The sequence below is a fragment of the Oncorhynchus keta genome, chromosome 4, assembly GCF_023373465.1.
Source record: "Oncorhynchus keta strain PuntledgeMale-10-30-2019 chromosome 4, Oket_V2, whole genome shotgun sequence".
NCBI classification, from domain to species: domain Eukaryota; kingdom Metazoa; phylum Chordata; class Actinopteri; order Salmoniformes; family Salmonidae; genus Oncorhynchus; species Oncorhynchus keta.
In genome coordinates this window covers 13,875,679-13,891,477 of record NC_068424.1, presented here as the reverse complement: position 1 = coordinate 13,891,477, position 15,799 = coordinate 13,875,679, and the positions used below count along the sequence as shown (strand labels likewise).

Sequence of the window (15,799 nt, the reverse complement as noted above, 5' to 3'; positions counted from 1 at the left end):
AAAAACCCAGACAGTATTCGTGTGTGTGTGTGTGTGTGTGTGTGTGTGTGTGTGTGTGTGTGTGTGTGTGTGGCTGATGTGAGAGAGGGACGCGATAAGCTGGAGATAAGGAATGAAATGCCAGCCGTCCAACAACACCCAAGGACCCTGATCTTTAGGGCTATGAGTTTGTGTGTGTGTGTGTGTGTCTTTATGGTTGTGTGTTTTCAGTCCTCATCTACACTGTCCGTCATGGGATCTCTTCAGCCCCGTTTATACTTGGTGTCTAACATGTGTCCTTTGTCCTAATCTTGTCCACTTTCTGATTGTGCCCACATTTTTAGATTGGTGTAGACGATGAATTAAAAGTCGCTAAGTGATTTGATTGTGATCAGATCTTATAAGTGTAAACGGGACAAGATCAGTATAACGGTTTTCTTGCGAGGAAGGAGAGGTGGACCAAAACGCAGCGTGGTTTCTATTCATGGTTCTTTAATGAAGAAAACTATACATGAACAGACTAACAAACACAAGAAACGTGAAAACCTAAAACAGCCCTATCTGGTGCAAACACAGAGACAGGAACAATCACCCACAAAACCCAACACCAAACAGGCTACCTAAATATGGTTCCCAATCAGAGACAATGACTAACACCTGCCTCTGATTGAGAACCATATCAGGCCAAACATAGAAAGAGACAAACTAGACATGTAACATAGAATGCCCACTCAGATCACACCCTGACCAAACAAAACATAGAAACATACAAAGCAAACTATGGTCAGGGCGTGACAATCAGGACAAAAGCGGGACGAAGGACGCATGTTAGAACCTGGTATAAACAGGGCTTTATCCAGGTCTTCTGTTGTGTGTCCTCGCCCTGTGTGTGTGTTCTCTGTCCTTTAGCCCTGGTGTCATTCTGGACCCTCCCCTCTCGTCCGGCGTGTTTGAAGTGACTATTAGTGAGAATCAAAGCCTTCCTCCATCCCTGGTCTCTGTAACCTTTTAGATTATTCACCAACGATGCTCATCCTTTTTGTGATCCCCTGGAATTTTTTTCATCAAAATCATCACGCCCTTTATGTGCAATCATTCCCTCTCTTTTGTTACTGCCTCCACCGTCAATCACTTAAAAAATTCATAGACCCCATGGTTGGGCCCGGGGTGCGTTCAAGAGTTCCTCCGTCAATAACCTCCGGCCAGGTAGGGGGGTTCATTATTGAACGCCCCTGGACAGTCCAAACCCACATTGTGTTCTATAATTAAGTTTTACTTCAGAAGTTCAAACTGCTGCTGTCCTTCTTGTCCTTTCTTCTCTTTGAGTAGTCTCTCTCTCTTGCCCCCTTGCTTTCCCTCTCCCCCCTCTCTATCTCTCTCTCTCTTGCTCTCTCTCTCTTCATCTCCCCCTCTCCTCTCCTCTCTCTTTCTCTCCCTTTCAATTCAATTCAAAGGGCTTTATTGGCATGGGAAACATCTTTACATTGCCAACTCAGGTTAAATAGATAATAAACTAAAGTGAAATAAACAATATAAAATCAACAGTAAACATTACACTTACAAAAGTTCCAAAGGAATAGAGATCTCTCTCTCTCCCTCTCTCTCTTCTCTCTCTCTCTCTCTCTCTCTCTCTCTCTCTCTCTCTCTCTCTCTCTCTCTCTCTCTCTCTCTCTGTCTCTCTCTCCCTCTGTCTCTCTCTCTCTCTCTTGCTCTCTTGCTCTCTTGCTCTCTTGCTCTCTCTCTCTCTCTCTCTCTCTCTCTCTCTCTCTCTCTCTCTCTCTCTCTCTCTCTCTCTCTCTCTCTCTCTCGCTCAATTTCTTTCTCTCCCTCTCTGTCTCTGTCTCTGGTAATATGAGTGTGTGTTTCATGGTTCTTCTTAGGTGTCTGTGGACAAAAAGAGCCCAGAGGCTCTGACAGACATACAGACAGATGAAAGGACAAGGACAGAAGGTTCTATGGCTCTACGGGCTGTCATTGTGGACACTGCACAGGCACAGAGAGAGGTGCAGGGACTGACAGCCAGCTGTCTATACAGGCTGGCATTGTGGACACTGCACAGACACAGAGAGAGAGACAGGAAGAGAGAAGGGGAGAGAAAGACAGAGAGAGAGAACGAGAGAGAGAGAAAGAGAAAGAGAGAGTGATGGAAGGATACTGCAGGCGGCCCGCCAGGGAGAGCGGACAGATAACTAATCACACCATCACCCCTCTCTCTCTCTCTCGCTCACTCTCTCTCTCTTCATCTCCTCCCCCTTTCGTCCTGAAGTGATTGAGGAGAGCACAGCGGGCTGAGCTTCTGAATGTCTCCAGATTAAAAACCCTCAAACAAATGAGGCCTAAAAATACTACCCCGGGGAGCATAGACAGAGAGCCAGGACACTGACAGGTCCTAAAGAAAGAGAGGGAGAGATGAGAGAGGATGAGAAAAAAGTTAGAGAAAGGCAGTGGGGGAAGGATATGCTTCTGCCCCCAAGCCATGAGACTGCTGAACAATTGATCAAATGGCCACCCGGACTATTTACATTGATCCCCCCTTTGTTTTTACACTGCTGCTACTCACTGTTTATTATCTATGCATACTCACTTTACAAATGACCTCAATTAACCTGTACCCCCGCACATTGACTCTGTGCCGATACCCCTTGTATATAGCCTCGTTATTGTTATGTAATTTTCATGTGTTACTTTTGATTTTATTAGATTTTTTTTACTTTAGTTGATTGAGTGAATATTTCTTCACTGTATTTCTTGAACCGCATTGTTGGTTAGGGGCTCGTAAGTAAGCATTTCACAGTAATGTCTACACCTGTTGTATTCAGCGCATGTGACAAATCACATTTGATTTGATGCTTAAATAAAGAGCGAAAAAGAGAAAGAATTAGAGAGAGAGAGATTACTTTGCCATCCACCCACACAGCTGTTCCGTCTGCCTCTCCCAGTAGAAAACCACCAGCCTGTGTCCTCCTCTCCCAGTAGAAAACCACCAGCCTGTGTCCTCCTCTCCCAGTAGAAAACCACCAGCCTGTGTCTTCCTCTCCCAGTAGAAAACCACCAGCCTGTGTCTTCCTCTCCCAGTAGAAAACCACCAGCCTGTGTCTTCCTCTCCCAGTAGAAAACCACCAACCTGTGTCTTTCTCTCCCAGTGGAAAACCACCAGCCTGTGTCTCCCAGTAGAAAACCACCAGCCTGTGTCCTCCTCTCCCAGTAGAAAACCACCAGCCTGTGTCCTCCTCTCCCAGTAGAAAACCACCAGCCTGTGTCTCCCAGTAGAAAACCACCAGCCTGTGTCTTTCTCTCCCAGTAGAAAACCACCAGCCTGTGTCCTCTCCCAGTAGAAAACCACCAGCCTGTGTCCTCCTCTCCCAGTAGAAAACCACCAGCCTGTGTCTTCCTCTCCCAGTAGAAAACCACCGGCCTGTGTCCTCCTCTCCCAGTAGAAAACCACCAGCCTGTGTCCTCCTCTCCCAGTAGAAAACCACCAGCCTGTGTCCTCCTCTCCCAGTAGAAAACCACCAGCCTGTGTCCTCCTCTCCCAGTAGAAAACCACCAGCCTGTGTCCTCCTCTCCCAGTAGAAAACCACCAGCCTGTGTCTGCCTCTCCCAGTAGAAAACCACCAGCCTGTGTCTTCCTCTCCCAGTAGAAAACCACCAGCCTGTGTCTTCCTCTCCCAGTAGAAAACCACTAACCTGTGTCTTTCTCTCCCAGTAGAAAACCACCAACCTGTGTCTTCCTCTCCCAGTAGAAAACCACCAACCTGTGTCTTCCTCTCCCAGTAGAAAACCACCAGCCTGTGTCTTTCTCTCCCAGTAGAAAACCACCAACCTGTGTCTTCCTCTCCCAGTAGAAAACCACCAGCCTGTGTCTCCCAGTAGAAAACCACCAACCTGTGTCTTTCTCTCCCAGGAGAAAACCACCAGCCTGTGTCCTCCTCTCCCAGTAGAAAACCACCAACCTGTGTCTTTCTCTCCCAGTAGAAAACCACCAGCCTGTGTCCTCCTCTCCCAGTAGAAAACCACCAGCCTGTGTCCTCCTCTCCCAGTAGAAAACCACCAACCTGTGTCCTCCTCTCCCAGTAGAAAACCACCAACCTGTGTCTCCCAGTAGAAAACCACCAACCTGTGTCTTTCTCTCCCAGTAGAAAACCACCAGCCTGTCTCTTTCTCTCCCAGTAGAAAACCACCAGCCTGTGTCCTCCTCTCCCAGTAGAAAACCACCAGCCTGTGTCTCCCAGTAGAAAACCACCAGCCTGTGTCCTCCTCTCCCAGTAGAAAACTACCAGCCTGTGTCCTCCTCTCCCAGTAGAAAACCACCAGCCTGTGTCTTCCTCTCCCAGTAGAAAACCACCAGCCTGTGTCCTCCTTTCCCAGTAGAAAACCACCAGCCTGTGTCCTCCTCTCCCAGTAGAAAGCCACCAGCCTGTGTCCTCCTCTCCCAGTATAAAACCACCAGCCTGTGTCTTCCTCTCCCAGTAGAAAACCACCAGCCTGTTTCCTCCTCTCCCAGTGGAAAACCACCAGCCTGTGTCTGCCTCTCCCAGTAGAAAACCACCAGCCTGTGTCTTCCTCTCCCAGTAGAAAACCACCAGCCTGTGTCTTCCTCTCCCAGTAGAAAACCACCAGCCTGTGTCCTCCTCTCCCAGTAGAAAACCACCAGCCTGTGTCTTCCTCTCCCAGTAGAAAACCACCAGCCTGTGTCTGCCTCTCCCAGTAGAAAACCACCAGCCTGTGTCTCCCAGTAGAAAACCACCAACCTGTGTCCTCCTCTCCCAGTAGAAAACCACCAACCTGTGTATTTCTCTCCCAGTGGAAAACCACCAGCCTGTGTCTCCCAGTAGAAAACCACCAGCCTGTGTCTTCCTCTCCCAGTAGAAAACCACCAGCCTGTCTCTTTCTCTCCCAGTAGAAAACCACCAGCCTGTGTCTTCCTCTCCCAGTAGAAATCCACCAGCCTGTCTCTTCCTCTCCCAGTAGAAAACCACCAACCTGTGTATTTCTCTCCCAGTAGAAAACCACCAGCCTGTGTCTCCCAGTAGAAAACCACCAGCCTGTGTCTTCCTCTCCCAGTAGAAAACCACCAGCCTGTCTCTTTCTCTCCCAGTAGAAAACCACCAGCCTGTGTCTTCCTCTCCCAGTAGAAAACCACCAGCCTGTCTCTTTCTCTCCCAGTAGAAAACCACCAGCCTGTGTCTTCCTCTCCCAGTAGAAATCCACCAGCCTGTCTCTTCCTCTCCCAGTAGAAAACCACCAACCTGTGTATTTCTCTCCCAGTAGAAAACCACCAGCCAGTTTCTTCCTCTCCCAGTAGAAAACCACCAGCCTGTGTCCTCCTCTCCCAGTAGAAAACCACCAGCCTGTGTCTTCCTCTCCCAGTAGAAAGCCACCAGCCTGTGTCTTCCTCTCCCAGTAGAAAACCACCGGCCTGTGTCTGCCTCTCCCAGTAGAAAACCACCAGCCTGTGTCTTTCTCTCCCAGTGGAAAACCACCAGCCTGTGTCTGCCTCTCCCAGTAGAAAACCACCAGCCTGTGTCTCCCAGTAGAAAACCACCAACCTGTGTCTTTCTCTCCCAGTGGAAAACCACCAGCCTGTGTCTTCCTCTCCCAGTAGAAAACCACCAGCCTGTGTCTGCCTCTCCCAGTAGAAAACCACCAGCCTGTGTCTCCCAGTAGAAAACCACCAACCTGTGTCTTTCTCTCGCAGTGGAAAACCACCAGCCTGTGTCTCCCAGTAGAAAACCACCAACCTGTGTCCTCCTCTCCCAGTAGAAAACCACCAACCTGTGTATTTCTCTCCCAGTGGAAAACCACCAGCCTGTGTCTCCCAGTAGAAAACCACCAGCCTGTGTCTTCCTCTCCCAGTAGAAAACCACCAGCCTGTCTCTTTCTCTCCCAGTAGAAAACCACCAGCCTGTGTCTTCCTCTCCCAGTAGAAATCCACCAGCCTGTCTCTTCCTCTCCCAGTAGAAAACCACCAACCTGTGTATTTCTCTCCCAGTAGAAAACCACCAGCCTGTGTCTCCCAGTAGAAAACCACCAGCCTGTGTCTTCCTCTCCCAGTAGAAAACCACCAGCCTGTCTCTTTCTCTCCCAGTAGAAAACCACCAGCCTGTGTCTTCCTCTCCCAGTAGAAATCCACCAGCCTGTGTCTTTCTCTCCCAGTAGAAAACCACCAGCCTGTGTCTTCCTCTCCCAGTAGAAAACCACCAGCCTGTCTCTTCCTCTCCCAGTAGAAAACCACCAGCCTGTGTCTTCCTCTCCCAGTAGAAAACCACCAGCCTGTTTCTTCCTCTCCCAGTAGAAAACCACCAGCCTGTGTCCTCCTCTCCCAGTAGAAAACCACCAGCCTGTGTCCTCCTCTCCCAGTAGAAAACCACCAGCCTGTGTCTTCCTCTCCCAGTAGAAAACCACCAGCCTGTGTCTTCCTCTCCCAGTAGAAAACCACCAGCCTGTGTCTTCCTCTCCCAGTAGAAAACCACCGGCCTGTGTCTGCCTCTCCCAGTAGAAAACCACCAGCCTGTGTCTCCCAGTAGAAAACCACCAACCTGTGTCTTTCTCTCCCAGTGGAAAACCACCAGCCTGTGTCTGCCTCTCCCAGTAGAAAACCACCAGCCTGTGTCTCCCAGTAGAAAACCACCAACCTGTGTCTTTCTCCCCAGTGGAAAACCACCAGCCTGTGTCTTCCTCTCCCAGTAGAAAACCACCAGCCTGTGTCTGCCTCTCCCAGTAGAAAACCACCAGCCTGTGTCTCCCAGTAGAAAACCACCAACCTGTGTCTTTCTCTCCCAGTGGAAAACCACCAGCCTGTGTCCCCAGTAGAAAACCACCAGCCTGTGTCTACCTCTCCCAGTAGAAAACCACCAGCCTGTCTCTTTCTCTCCCAGTAGAAAACCACCAGCCTGTGTCCTCCTCTCCCAGTAGAAAACCACCAGCCTGTGTCTCCCAGAAAAACCACCAGCCTGTGTCCTCCTCTCCCAGTAGAAAACCACCAGCCTGTGTCCTCCTCTCCCAGTAGAAAACCACCAGCCTGTGTCTTCCTCTCCCAGTAGAAAACCACCAGCCTGTGTCCTCCTTTCCCAGTAGAAAACCACCAGCCTGTGTCCTCCTCTCTCCCAGTAGAAAACCACCAGCCTGTGTCCTCCTCTCCCAGTATAAAACCACCAGCCTGTGTCTTCCTCTCCCAGTAGAAAACCACCAGCCTGTTTCCTCCTCTCCCAGTGGAAAACCACCAGCCTGTGTCTGCCTCTCCCAGTAGAAAACCACCAGCCTGTGTCTTCCTCTCCCAGTAGAAAACCACCAGCCTGTGTCTCCCTCTCCCAGTAGAAAACCACCAGCCTGTGTCCTCCTCTCCCAGTAGAAAACCACCAGCCTGTGTCTTCCTCTCCCAGTAGAAAACCACCAGCCTGTGTCTGCCTCTCCCAGTAGAAAACCACCAGCCTGTGTCTCCCAGTAGAAAACCACCAACCTGTGTCCTCCTCTCCCAGTAGAAAACCACCAGCCTGTGTCTTTCTCTCCCAGTGGAAAACCACCAGCCTGTGTCTCCCAGTAGAAAACCACCAGCCTGTGTCTTCCTCTCCCAGTAGAAATCCACCAGCCTGTCTCTTCCTCTCCCAGTAGAAAACCACCAACCTGTGTATTTCTCTCCCAGTAGAAAACCACCAGCCTGTGTCTCCCAGTAGAAAACCACCAGCCTGTGTCTTCCTCTCCCAGTAGAAAACCACCAGCCTGTCTCTTTCTCTCCCAGTAGAAAACCACCAGCCTGTGTCTTCCTCTCCCAGTAGAAATCCACCAGCCTGTCTCTTTCTCTCCCAGTAGAAAACCACCAGCCTGTGTCTTCCTCTCCCAGTAGAAAACCACCAGCCTGTCTCTTCCTCTCCCAGTAGAAAACCACCAACCTGTGTATTTCTCTCCCAGTAGAAAACCACCAGCCTGTTTCTTCCTCTCCCAGTAGAAAACCACCAGCCTGTGTCCTCCTCTCCCAGTAGAAAACCACCAGCCTGTGTCCTCCTCTCCCAGTAGAAAACCACCAGCCTGTGTCTTCCTCTCCCAGTAGAAAGTCACCAGCCTGTGTCTTCCTCTCCCAGTAGAAAACCACCAGCCTGTGTCTGCCTCTCCCAGTAGAAAACCACCAGCCTGTGTCTCCCAGTAGAAAACCACCAACCTGTGTCTTTCTCTCCCAGTGGAAAACCACCAGCCTGTGTCTGCCTCTCCCAGTAGAAAACCACCAGCCTGTGTCTCCCAGTAGAAAACCACCAACCTGTGTCTTTCTCTCCCAGTGGAAAACCACCAGCCTGTGTCTTCCTCTCCCAGTAGAAAACCACCAGCCTGTGTCTGCCTCTCCCAGTAGAAAACCACCAGCCTGTGTCTCCCAGTAGAAAACCACCAACCTGTGTCTTTCTCTCCCAGTGGAAAACCACCAGCCTGTGTCTCCCAGTAGAAAACCACCAGCCTGTGTCTACCTCTCCCAGTAGAAAACCACCAGCCTGTCTCTTTCTCTCCCAGTAGAAAACCACCAGCCTGTGTCTACCTCTCCCAGTAGAAAACCACCAGCCTGTCTCTTCCTCTCCCAGTAGAAAACCACCAGCCTGTGTCCTCCTCTCCCAGTAGAAAACCACCAGCCTGTCTCTTTCTCTCCCAGTAGAAAACCTCCAGCCTGTGTCTACCTCTCCCAGTAGAAAACCACCAGCCTGTCTCTTCCTCTCCTAGTAGAAAACCACCAGCCTGTGTCCTCCTCTCCCAGTAGAAAACCACCAGCCTGTGTCTCCCAGTAGAAAACCACCAGCCTGTGTCCTCCTCTCCCAGTAGAAAACCACCAGCCTGTGTCTTCCTCTCCCAGTAGAAAACCACCAGCCTGTGTCTTCCTCTCCCAGTAGAAAACCACCAGCCTGTGTCCTCCTCTCCCAGTAGAAAACCACCAACCTGTGTCCTCCTCTCCCAGTAGAAAACCACCAGCCTGTGTCTTCCTCTCCCAGTAGAAAACCACCAGCCTGTGTCTCCCAGTAGAAAACCACCAGCCTGTGTCCTCCTCTCCCAGTAGAAAACCACCAGCCTGTGTCCTCCTCTCCCAGTAGAAAACCACCAGCCTGTGTCTCCCAGTAGAAAACCACCAGCCTGTGTCCTCCTCTCCCAGTAGAAAACCACCAGCTTGTGTCCTCCTCTCCCAGTAGAAAACCACCAGCCTGTGTCTTCCTCTCCCAGTAGAAAACCACCAGCCTGTCTTCCTCTCCCAGTAGAAAACCACCAGCCTGTGTCTCCCAGTAGAAAACCACCAGGCTGTGTCCTCCTCTCCCAGTAGAAAACCACCAGCCTGTGTCTCCCAGTAGAAAACCACCAGCCCGTGTCCTCCTCTCCCAGTAGAAAACCACCAGCCTGTGTCTCCCAGTAGAAAACCACCAGCCTGTGTCCTCCTCTCCCAGTAGAAAACCACCAGCCTGTGTCTTCCTCTCCCAGTAGAAAACCACCAGCCTGTGTCTTCCTCTCCCAGAATGCTTCCTCTTCCTCAACACAGAATCAGATACAGAACATTCATCAAAAGATATTTCTCCCCCAACACCATGCAAACTTCCGACTCTCACGACACTTTGCCTTAAAAGCCGCCCTATTGTTTAAGAGTGGTGGAAGTGATATACGAGCAGATATTAAGGAAAAGTTCGATTTTTATAGGTCAACTGACCTCAGCACCAGCAACCTTCATTTTCCCATATGGCCCAGGTCTTGTTTTTAATGGAGTCCCTGTCCGCCATATATCAGCTCCTCTGTCCCTCCTTTGTCCCTATAAACCATACAAGGCCTGGCCTCGCAAACCACCTCCACTTATCGGGACACTTAGGATGCTTCACAAGCAGAAAATAGATATATTAACGACAAAAGGATTTTAATATAGCTATGGATGAACAAAAATAAGGTCATATATTTTAGGGGACTCTTCTCTAGGTTTATCTCTCTGTAGGTGAGGGCTTTGTGGTGGAATGTTTGGGCATCTCTTCCGTTTTGGCCCATTTTGTAAAATCTTGGTTGGTTAGCGGACCCCAGAACTCACAAACATAGAGGGCATTGGGTACTATAACCGACTTAACCAGTTGAAGCTAGGGGGGCGCTATTTCATTATTGGATAAAAAAACGTGCCCGTTTTAAGCGCAATATTTTGTCACAAAAAGATGCTTGACTATGCATATAATTGCCAGCTTTGGAAAGAAAACACTCTGACGTTTTCAAAACTGCAAAGATATTATCTGTGGGTGCCCCAGAACTGATCTTACAGGCAAAACCAAGATCCAACCTCAAACAGGAAATGAGCAGGATTTTTGAGGCTTTGTTTTCCATTGTCTCCTTATATGGCTGTGAAAGCGCCACGAATTAGCCTGCCCTTTCTACCGTTTCTCCAAGTTGTCTGCAGCATTGTGACGTATTTGTAGGCATATCATTGGAAGATTGGCCATAAGAGACTACATTTACCAGGGGTCCGCCCAGTGTCCTTTGTTGAAATTGTTGCATAATCTCCAAGCTGCTCGCATTCATCCATGTGATTGAGACAGAGAGGAGACTTCCAGGAATGATATATCATGAAGAGATATGTGAAAAACACCTTGAGGATTGATTCTAAACAACGTTTACCATGTTTCAGACGATATTATGGAGTTAATGTGGAAGAAAGTTTGGCGTTTGGATGAATGAATTTTCTTTTTCTTTTGGTAGCCAAACATGACGCAGAAAACGGACCAATTTCTCCTGCACAACTAATCTTCCAGGAAAACTGAACATTTGCTATCTAACTGAGAGTCTCCTCATTGAAAACATCCAAAGTTCTTCAAAGGTAAATGATGTATTGAATGTTTTTGCTGGTTTTTGTGAAATGTTGCCTGCTAATGCTAACGCAAAATGCTAATGCTAAATGCTAACGTTAAATGCTAACGCTAACCGCTAAGCGCTAAATGTTAGTTTTCTATGTTTGAAAAGCATATTTTGAAAATCTGAGATGACAGTGTTGTTAAAAAAAGGCTAAGCTTGAGAGCAAATAGATTAATTTCATTTCATTTGCGATTTTCATGAATAGTTAACATTGCGTTATGGTAATGAGCTTGAGGCTGTATTCACGATCCCGGATCTGGGATGGCTCGACGCAAGAAGTTAACAAAATACTTTATGTCCTGCAGATGAGTAACCACCATCCGCGTCGGCCCTGGTTACATCCTTATCACATTGGCAGCCACGCAGGGTGGCTCATTCCTTAGGCAAGAAGGCCACTCAATTTCAAAATTTCTGACATGCATATTTCTCCTCCTGTAGGCTGCTGATGAGCTGGTTGCTGACGAGCTGGTCCTGGGACTGGCTGCTGACGAGCTGGTCCTGGGACTGGTTGCTGACGAGCTGGTCCTGGGGCTGGTTGCTGACGAGCTGGTCCTGGGACTGGTTGCTGATGGGTTGGTCCTGGGGCTGGTTGCTGACGAGCTGGTCCTGGGGCTGGCTGCTGACGGGCTGGTCCTGGGACTGGTTGCTGACGGGTTGGTCCTGGGGCTGGTTGCTGACGAGCTGGTCCTGGGGCTGGCTGCTGACGGTCCTGGTCCTGGGGCTGGTTGCTGACGAGCTGGTCCTGGGACTAGTTGCTGACGAGCTGGTCCTGGGGCTGGTTGCTGAGGGGCTGGTCCTGGGGATGGCTGCTGACGGGCTGGTCCTGGGGCTGGCTGCTGGGTAGCTGGTCCTGGGGCTGGCTGCTAATGGGCTGGTCCTAGGCTGGTTTAGGGTCAATCTCATTCTCTTCTTCCAACTCACTGTCAGACTCTGAATTGACAGAGACATGATCCTCATATTCGGAAAATTCTTTATCTTCCAAAGTGTAAGATGTTCCTTCAACACCAGCTTCTCTCTCTGAAAAAAATGTTTCTAATGACCTCTGGATTCTCTCATCTGATGAAACCAAGATTGAACTAGTTGGCTTGAATGCCAAGTGTCACGTCTAAAGGAAGACTGGCATTATCCGTATGGTGAAGCATGGTGGTGGCAGCGTCACGCTGCGGGTATGTTTTTCAGCGGCAGGGACTGGAGACTATTCAGGGTCGAGGGAAAGATGAAGAGAGATCCTTATGAAAAACTGCTCCAGAGAGCTCAGGACCTCAGACTGCGGCGAAAGTTCACCTTCCAACAGGACAACAACCCTAAGCATACAGCCAAGAAAAACTAAGAGAGAGGCTTTGGGGCAAGTCTCTGAATGTCTTTGAGTGACTCAGCCAGAGCCCGGCCTTGAACCCGAACAAACATCTCTGGAGAGACCTGAAAATAGCTGTGCAGCAACGCTCCCCATCCAACCTGACAGAGTTTGAGAGAATCTGCAGAGATGAATGGGAGAAACTCCCCAAATACAAATGTGCCAAGCTTCATAGCCAAGAAGACTTGAGGCTGTAATCGCTGCCATAGGTGCTTCAACAAAGTACTGAGTAAAGGGTCGAGATACTTATGTAAATGTGATATATTCAAAAATGTCTTTATGGGGTATTGTGTTTAGATGGATGAGGGATAAAAACTATTTTATCCATTTTAGAATACAGCTGTAATGTCACAAAACGTAGAAAAAGCCAAGGGGTCTGAATGCTTTCCAAATGCACTCTATACAGTATACCTTCTCTGCAGTAAGTGAAGTTTGTCAATACACAAAACATTTCTCTATACACAAAACATTTCTCTATACACAAAACATTTCTCTATACACAAAACATTTCTCTATACACAAAACATGCTTCTTTATACAAAAAAAACATGCTTCTCTGTACACAAAACATACGTACGTGGGTAATGTGTTGAGTCAATGCTTAAACCACAGACAGAGAAAACCTATGCAGTAGTCTACATACTGTAATCCCTGGCCAGAGTTAGCCAGACCAGCTAGCAGACACAGACGACATCTACTCTTCTTCTCCTTCAAGGTCACCCCTCCTTTGTCTACTCATATAAAACTGCCGTTGTATGTCAGATAAACTTCAAAAAGAGAGAGATGAGAGAGAGATGAGAGAGAGCTGAGAGAGAGAGAGCTGAGAGAGAGAGAGAGATGAGAGAGAGAGATGAGAGAGAGCTGAGAGAGAGAGCTGAGAGAGAGAGAGAGAGAGAGAGAGAGAGAGAGAGAGAGAGAGAGAGAGAGAGAGAGAGAGAGAGAGAGAGAGCTGAGAGAGAGAGTGAGATAGAGTGATAGAGAGCTGAGAGAGAGAGTGAGATAGAGTGATAGAGAGATGAGAGAGCGCTGAGAGAGAGAGACAGAGAGAGAGAGAGAGAGAGAGAGAGAGAGAGAAAAAAACAATGCTATCAACGCAGCCCGGCTCCTTTCCTGTTTTATCTATCTGTGACACATGCTAGTGCTCACTCTCTCCTCTCCTCTACCCTGTCCCCTCTCTCCTCTCCTCCTCCTCTACCCTGTCCCCTCTCTCCTCTCCTCCTCCTCGACCCTGTCCCCTCTCTCCTCTTCTCCTCCTCTACCCTGTCCCCTCTCTCCTCTCCTCCACCCTGTCCCCTGTCCCCTCTCTCATCTCCTCTTGCTTTACTCTGTCCCCTCCCTCCTCTCCTCCACCCTGTCCCCTCTCTCCTCTCCTCCACCCGGTCCCCTCTGTCCTGTCCTTTCCTCTACCTCCTCTACCCTTACCCCGCTCTCATCTCCTCTTGCTTTACTCTGTCCCCTCTCTCCTCTCCTCCTCCTCTACCCTGTCCCCTCTCTCCTCTCCTCCTCCTCTACCCTGTCCCCTCTCTCCTCTCCTCCTCCTCTACCCTGTCCCCCCTCTCCTCTCCTCCTCCTCTACCCTGTCCCCCCTCTCATCTCCTCTTCCTTTACTCTGTCCCCTCTCTCATCTCCTCTCCTCTACCCTGTCCCCTCTCTCCTCTCCTCCACCCTATCCCCTCTCTCCTCTCCTCCACCCTGTCCCCTCTTTTCTCTCCCTTCCATATTTTAGCAGCACCTTATCTCCTGTCTCGAGGCTGCATCGGTTGCTATTTTAGAATAATGTTCCCCCTGTCTATAATGACATTGCCTTTGTGCCTGAGATTACCTCTGGATTTTCAGCCTCTCTCCCCAAAGATCCACTCTCACACACGCACACACGCACGCACGCACGCACACACACACACACACACACACACACACACACACACACACACACACACACACACACACACACACACACACACACACACACACACACACACACACACACACACACACACACACACACACACACACACACACACACACAAAGTATGTCGGAGTAAATAAAACAGACGTAGGTCAGTGAAACCTCTCTGTAGATCCTGGCTCAGTCTCTCAGATGTCCCCAAAAGCAGTCAGACATAATCAGAAGACATCAAATCTGCTGAGCTCTCTAAAATCTACCAACAGAATAACAAAAGTCTATGTATTGCTTTTAGCCCTTTTTTGCTGTGGCAGATCCCTCTTTCCCTATGTACAAAATGGTGGCATGCTAAGTCACTGTATAACCACCTAGATTCAATCTAAATAATATTATTTGATTCGTGTTTATCACCCAAAACATAAAAGACTCTCAGAGGATAATCTGTGACTCATCAGAACTCTCCTCCGTAAGCATCTCTATTCTAATTACAATAAAGTGTGTATTCAATACTCCATCCCCAGTGTCTTCTCCTGGCCATGCAGACAGTATGATGTGGTGCTTCTGGGTGACAGGTCCTTCTCTCCCCTGTCAGGCTAATTTAATGAGATATGATAATCAGAGATTGATCACTGACGAGGCCCAAACATAATGAGGACATTACCCTGCTGACTAGGAACCCTGCTGGGTCACACAGATCAATGATCACCATGAAAGTTAGATTTGGAGGTCTATTTGATGGTCAGACACCAGAGAGAGAGTGGTAGAGGGAGAGAGAGAGAGATGATGGGAGAGAGAGAGAGGGGGGATGGGAGATGGGAGTGCTAGGCCGTTCCTGAGAGTGTTGACTGTGGCTCAACAGGAATTAAGTCAAATTATAACACATAACACGTGTGTGTGCGTGCGTGCGCGTGTGTGCGTGTGTGTGTGTGTGTGTGCGTGTGTGTGTGTGTTAGTGTGTGTGCGTGCGTGCGTGTGTGTGTGCGTGTGTGCGTGTGTGTGTGTGTGTAGTGTGTGTGCGTTTGTGTGTGTGTGTTAGTGTGTGTGTTAGTGTGTGTGTGTGTGTGTGTGTGTGTGTGTGTGTGTGTGTGTGTGTGTGTGTGTGTGTGTGTGTGTGCGCGCGCGCGTGCGTGCGTGCGTGCGTGCGTGCGTGCGTGCGTGCGTGTGTGTGTGTGTGTGTGCGTGCGTGCGTGTGTGTGTGTGTGGAGACTAAGGAGCTATGAAGAGGTCATGCCTAGTGTTGACAGTTCAAATAGAAATGGGGAATTTGATTTAGGATTCCTTTCCATAAGGACATGTAGAATTCCGTAATATAACACCTACAGACGTCACAGGAACCCACAATCACTTTTAAATGTGCCATGCCCCCCCCCTCTTCATTTTTGCTTAATGTTTCACATATGTATATTCTTAGGCTGAGATTCAATCAGATCAAGTGTTAACCTGCCGACACCAGAATAGCTGATGTCTGGACGACGTCGGAGGTGTAATTGGAGCTGTCAAATCGGTGAGCAGCTGCTCTTGATCATCGTCATGATGCCGCACCCCGTCCCACTTGAATTAAAAGTTCAGAATGAGAAAGTGTAGGCTGTGTAGAAATAATGATGCTCAAATTCAAAATAATTTACTAAATAATGAGGATTTCTATCATCCTAATCGATGTGTACAGTCGTGGCCAAAAGATTTGAGAATGACACAAATATTAATTTACACAAGTTTGCTGC

General features: G+C 48.9%; 1 protein-coding gene across 1 annotated transcript in view; it reads left to right on the top strand.

Annotated features, from left to right (window-relative positions):
• The window catches only part of LOC127916483 (uncharacterized), a 41,717-nt gene that overhangs the window by 17,817 nt on the left and 8,101 nt on the right, over window positions 1–15,799 (top strand). The window contains exon 2 of the mRNA XM_052498278.1: window positions 11,260–11,355. Coding sequence (XP_052354238.1) covers window positions 11,260–11,355 — 96 coding nt within the window. The remainder of the gene's footprint in view (window positions 1–11,259; window positions 11,356–15,799) is intronic.